Source organism: Rhipicephalus sanguineus, chromosome 9 (assembly GCF_013339695.2).
Source record: "Rhipicephalus sanguineus isolate Rsan-2018 chromosome 9, BIME_Rsan_1.4, whole genome shotgun sequence".
Lineage (NCBI taxonomy): Eukaryota > Metazoa > Arthropoda > Arachnida > Ixodida > Ixodidae > Rhipicephalus > Rhipicephalus sanguineus.
In genome coordinates, this window is record NC_051184.2 from 150,470,142 (window position 1) to 150,476,141 (window position 6,000).

The window sequence follows — 6,000 nt, forward strand, 5'->3', positions numbered from 1 at the left end:
CTATCTAACTAACAGAACGCAGATTGTAAATTTCGAAGGTTCATTGTCACATGTTAAACCAGTCATAATGGGTTTCCCACAAGGCTCGCTTCTAGGTCCCATCTTGTTTCTCGTATACATTAACGATCTTCCCAACTGCCTAACTAGCACCTCATCCATTTTATATGCTGACGATACCTGTTGGGGCCGAACTTCGTACGTTCGCCGAATACCTTCATATTGTTACCCGCCCCGCGGCCGGCGTACCCGCGCCGACACGGAAGCGGTAGTTCCGGTTGGTGGAACGAGTACTGTCCGCTGGTCACAAAGGATGCAACGACTCACGTCTCCCGAGGGGTTCAATTATGGTGCCTTACAGGAGACCGTGGCCGAGCCGGGCTACAGGGACGGAAGGCACCTTCGCTGTGACAGCCAAAGGCAGCGGCAATGATGCACGGGCCTATTGTATTGACGACCCGTCAACGTATGAGGCCGAACATTCTGGAAACCGGGGTGAAATGGAGATGAGCGGCGGCGGCGGACCGACGAGCGGGCGAGAGGCGGTATTCCTGCGAGGAGGTGGCGAGGAGGAATCCGGGCCTGGTGCGTTCAGCGGCGGCCGACCGGGAGACAAGGAGAGAGTTACTCCTGCTTTCCGATTGGACTGTAAGAGTGTTTGAATGGGGAGACAGGGAATAAAAGCAGGGGTGCAGGGACAGGAAGGAGAGAAGAGAAACGAATAAACGTCTCTATCCAGATGATGTCGGAGCGGTCATTTCCTCAAGGTGCCAGCAGATGAAAAGTTCTCGCCTTCGGCTTCCTTGGCGGCAGCAGCAGATGTCGCGCAACCAGCGAGGCGAGCGGAACAAACGACAGGATCTGCATGGCTGAACTGAGGAGGACAGCGGGGAGCGACATCGGCCGAGACTGACGACAACCACCTCAACTGACTACCGCGCTGCGGGACCAACGAAGCAAGGCTAGTCCACCGGATTCCGAGGAGGAAGAGCGCACCGCAAGGCTACTTCAGGCGGGTACCTCTTGATTTTCTGTCGGGCGCAAGCGATGATAAAGCATTACAACTTGCGAGACAGAGAAAGGGACAACTCGGAAATGAACGGGGACGGGGCAGGAAACTTGCAGGCGTTGGAGTCGCCGACAGCGGCACGGGGGGTCATGGTAGTGGCACGTCAGATACGGCGTCGGAACAGCAGCTAGCGCTGCTACAGCTTCAACTGAAAATTGCTGAGGCGGAAACTGAGAAGCAGCGCTTGATGCTGGAAAGCCAGCGGCTACGAGCCCGTGATCGGGCGGAGTCCAACGAGGGCGATGACAGCCTATCGCTCGGCGGAAGGTTGGAGGAAGACAGGCGACTAAAATTTGCAAGCTTGTTAAAGGGTGTACTGGCACCAATGCCGAACCAAGAGGCACTTGCGCCAATGTGGTTCGAGGACGTTGAGGCAACGCTCGAGTCGTATGAAGTTCCGAGCGAATGGTGGGCCGGGCTAGTTTTGCCACAGTTAAGCGAAAGGGCGCCTGGGCTGCTGTGCAGGCTGACAGCAGAGGAGCGAAAAGCTTACGTTAAGCTTAAGTCAAGCATTTTGGAGGGTCTCAGGCTTTCGGCGGCGGAGTACAAGAGACTATTTGCGGGATCGAAAAGGGAGAAAAGGAATCCTGGGATCAGTTTGCCGTGCGCCTTGAGAATTATTTCGACTATTATGTCCAGAGTTCAAAGGTAGGCACGTTCGAGGAACTCAAGCAGCTAGTGGTCGCGGATCGCTTGAAAGAATGTTTGAGCCCGGAAGCGAGAGCGCACGTCGTTTGTAATCAACAGGAGGCCTTTTTGCTACCCAGTGGTGTCGCTAGGCTCGCGGAGAGCTTCGAGGAGAGCGAAAAGTGCAAGACAGCACAAAAGAAGGCGAATATCGAGGAGTGGCAAAAGAAAGCTAAAACACCTGTAGATATACCCACGGACGGAAGTGGAAAAGGCGATGTTTTGAGTGCAAGGAAACCGACCACATTGCCAGGAATTGCCCCAATAAGGGCTTAGGTGCAAGGCAAGGCGCTAGGCCAGCAGGACGACAACAAAACGGTCCAATGGTCGCGAGAGTGACGGCTTCTGCATTCGGGTTAGGAATAGCAACGACAGACAGGTTGTCGCAGTGTAAAGAGCTGAAACAACCCTCACTAGAAACTGTAACACCTGAGAGCTCAGGTAGGTCATTAAACGCAGTGGTAGACTCAGGAGCAGAAGTGAGCGTCATTAGAAAGGCAGTGGTACCTCAGTACAACGGTACGGGTTCGCAGATAAAGTTGACGGGAGCGTTCGGGCAACAGGTGACCGCTGAGTTGGCTTACGTGCCGCTCATAGCTACTGAAGGAAATCCTTACGTGATGTCCGAGGCGGTGCAGTCTGCCGTGCTTTGTGCAATCACAGATAAGCTGCTAGACGGCACGGACGCGCTGATCACGCCCAACGATTACGCACAACTTCTCGAGGAAAGGGTTAAGCGTGACATAGTGTCAGACGAGTGTTCAGCAGTCGAGGAGACCGAAGCCATGGTAGAGCTGTCAGAGGAGGCACTCGAGGAGCAACGGGCGATTGTGGGCGTCATAACCGCGGAGAGCAACAGCGAAGGTTCCGAGCCGGTCAAAAGCAAACGACAGGAGTTTCGTGAGGCTCAGGAAGCAGACCCGGCTTTGCGAGACGCTTGGGCGCAGGCAAAGGCCGGAACGCATGGTATGCTTGTTCAGGACGAGCTATTATATCATCAGGAACACCTCGCGGGTCGCATGTGCAAACAGCTAGTGCTACCATCGCACAGGCACAAAGAAGTGCTGAAAATGGCTCACGATTCACCATGGGCAGGTCATTTAGGAGAGCGGAAAACACTACAACGGGTGAAAAGCTCATTTTACTGGCCGCAGATGTCGCGAGACGTAAAGGAGTACTGTAGATCGTGTCATGGATGTCAGGTGAAATCTCCGACGAGGCAGATAGATAGGGTACCGATAACGCCACTGGCCAGGCCCAGCGCGCCGTTTCAGACAGTAAACATGGACTGCATCGGTCCTATGGAACCCCCTTCGGCTAGAGGTCACCGCTATGCTATTTGTGTCGTGGACTTACATACCAGATGGCCAGAAGTGGTATGCCTCCGTTCACTAACGGCAAAGGCTGCATGTGACGCGCTACTGCAGATATTTTCTCAACATGGGGTGCCAGAGACAATTTGCTCAGATCAGGGCACCAACTTTACGTCAAGGTTGACACAGGAGATGTTGCAAAGACTGGGGGCAACACCGAGGTTTTCCACAACTGATCACCCGCAAAGCAACGGCTTAGTGGAGCGCTGGAACGGCACATTCAAAAGAATGCTTTCTCACATAGTCAGTGAACACGGGCGCGAGTGGGATAGGATGATTCCGTTTTTGTTATGGGCATATCGTGAGGTTCCACACGCGACTACAGGGCGGTCACCGTTCGAGCTCATGTACGGGCGGGTGCCGAACGGGCCCCTATCCATTCTCAAAAGGACTTGGTCAGGAGACTGGGAAGTTCCGGAATCACTGGGTATGCCAGCAGCGGAATATCTTGCGAAGCTCCGAAGTAGTTTGGAAGAAGCTAGCGAAGGAGCCGCCCGTCAAAGTGAAGTCAGTCAGAAGGAGTACGTAGGACGCTATAACTTGAGGGCCACAGACAAACAGTTTGTCACAGGGGACCAAGTATTATGGCTCGAGAAGGAAGGAGAGGGGAAGCTAGTGGCAAAGTGGAAGGGACCGATGACTGTAGTCGGAAAACTGCGACCGTACAGTTATTTAGTTGAACTCGATGACGGTTCACGCAGAACCATTCACGCGAACAAGCTCCGCTCATATCACACCCGAGTAACTGCAGTAGGAGTGATATTCGAGGGCGATCAGGAATTTGGAGAGGTTCCGGTCCCACCATGCGGGCTAGAGGCGCAGGCGACGCTGCAGCCTGATGAAATAGCACATCTTGAGATCACACAGAGAGAACAGCTGCGAGACTTAATCGCGAGGCATCCAAGGGTATTCGCAAACAAACCCGGCACCTGCAAAGTGGGAACACACAAATACAAATCAAAGCAGGAGAGCAACCGAGACGTGCATACCCCTACAGGGTGCCGGTGGCGCTGGTGCACGAGGTAGACAGGCAGGTAAATGAGCTCCAGCAGTGGGGATTGATATACCCGGTTGAAAGTCCGCACGCGTATCCACTGGTCTGCGTATCAAAGAAGGATGGTGGCATCCGCATCTGTTGCGATTACAGGAGACTGAACGAAATAACAGAGACAGACGCATTTCCCATGAGCGTGGCGACTGATCTGTTATACCAGGTAGCGAAAGCCAAGTACATAACTCTGCTAGACATGTCCAGGGGTTACTGGCAAATACCTCTCGACGAGGACGCGCAGGTTTGTACTGCTTTTGCCACTCCCTCAGGCCAGTACGCATGGAAAGTGATGCCCTTTGGGTTAAAGAATGCCGCCAGCACCTATCAGAGGGTCATCAATGGTGTACTGGCCCCACATAGACATTACGCTTGCGCTTACATTGACGATGTAGCGATATACTCAGAGAACTGGAACGAGCACCTGGAACATTTGGACAAGGTGCTTGCGTCTCTGGCGAAGGCAGGGTTGACGCTAAACGTAAGCAAATGTCGGTTTGCACAACAAGAAGTGAAATTCTTGGGGCATGTTGTGGGATCAGGCAGGCACGGGGCCGATCCAGAGAAGGTTCGGGCGATAAAGGAGATACCGGCTCCCGAAACGAAGGGACAACTTCGGAGTTTCTTAGGGCTAGCCAACTATTATAGGGACTACGTGCCCGAGTACTCTAAAGTCGTTATGCCTCTGACCAACCTAACTGGCCGACGTATTCCGCAGAAATTACCTTGGAATACAGAGGCGCAGGAAGCTTTTGACAAGGTGAAAAACTGTCTAGTGCAGGCGTCGGCGTTGCAAGCCCCAGATCCGAGGAAAGAATTTATCCTCGCCACAGATGCGTCCGATTACGCGGTTGGTGCGTGCCTGGCACAGCAGGATCGGGAGGGCAAGGAGCGCCCTATCGCTTTTCTGAGCAAGAAGCTTAGCCCGACTCAGACTCGATGGGCCACCATAGAAAAGGAAGCTTATGCAATCATTTGGGCACTGGGGAAGTTGGACGCTTGGCTTTTTGGCGCTAAAATCAAGGTGATTACCGATCACAACCCACTCAAATTTCTGACTCTAACCACTCCGCAGAGCGCGAGGCTGACACGCTGGGCGTTGGCGTTACAGAAGTATAACCTGGAAATTGAACACAAAAAGGGGTGTCTAAACGCTAATGCTGACGCAATGTCGCGGTTGGTGACTCCTAACGATGATGCATAAAAGGGACAGCGAGTTAAGGGGGGGTACATGCTTTGTCAGCGCGTGCGCTGGGCAGAGTCAATGAGGTACGAGTGACAGTGGTGCCTCACGTGTCGAGTCAGTGAACATGTGTGAATATGCGGTTGTGTGTGTGTCGCATGTCATAGATACAGTGCAACACAGTTGGAGGGGAGGTGTTGGGGCCGAACTTCGTACGTTCGCCGAATACCTTCATATTGTTACCCGCCCCGCGGCCGGCGTACCCGCGCCGACACGGAAGCGGTAGTTCCGGTTGGTGGAACGAATACTGTCCGCTGGTCACAAAGGATGCAACGACTCACGTCTCCCGAGGGGTTCAATTATGGTGCCTTACAGGAGACCGTGGCCGAGCCGGGCTACAGGGACGGAAGGCACACTTGCGCCTTCGCTGTGACAGCCAAAGGCAGCGGCAATGATGCACGGGCCTATTGTATTGACGACCCGTCAACGTATGAGGCCGAACATTCTGGAAACCGGGTGAAATGGAGATGAGCGGCGGCGGCGGACCGACGAGCGGGCGAGAGGCGGTATTCCTGCGAGGAGGTGGCGAGGAGGAATCCGGGCCTGGTGCGTTCAGCGGCGGCCGACCGGGAGACAAGGAGAG

The 6,000-nt window shown here is 54.1% G+C and overlaps 1 protein-coding gene across 1 annotated transcript in view; it reads left to right on the forward strand.

Annotated features, from left to right (window-relative positions):
- The window catches only part of LOC125759999 (uncharacterized), a 40,838-nt gene extending 37,536 nt beyond the window's left edge, over positions 1–3,302 (forward strand). Inside the window, exons 3-4 of the mRNA XM_049419545.1 lie at positions 2,287–2,719; positions 3,181–3,302. Coding sequence (XP_049275502.1) covers positions 2,287–2,719; positions 3,181–3,302 — 555 coding nt within the window. The remainder of the gene's footprint in view (positions 1–2,286; positions 2,720–3,180) is intronic.
- Positions 3,303–6,000: the final 2,698 nt, after the last annotated feature.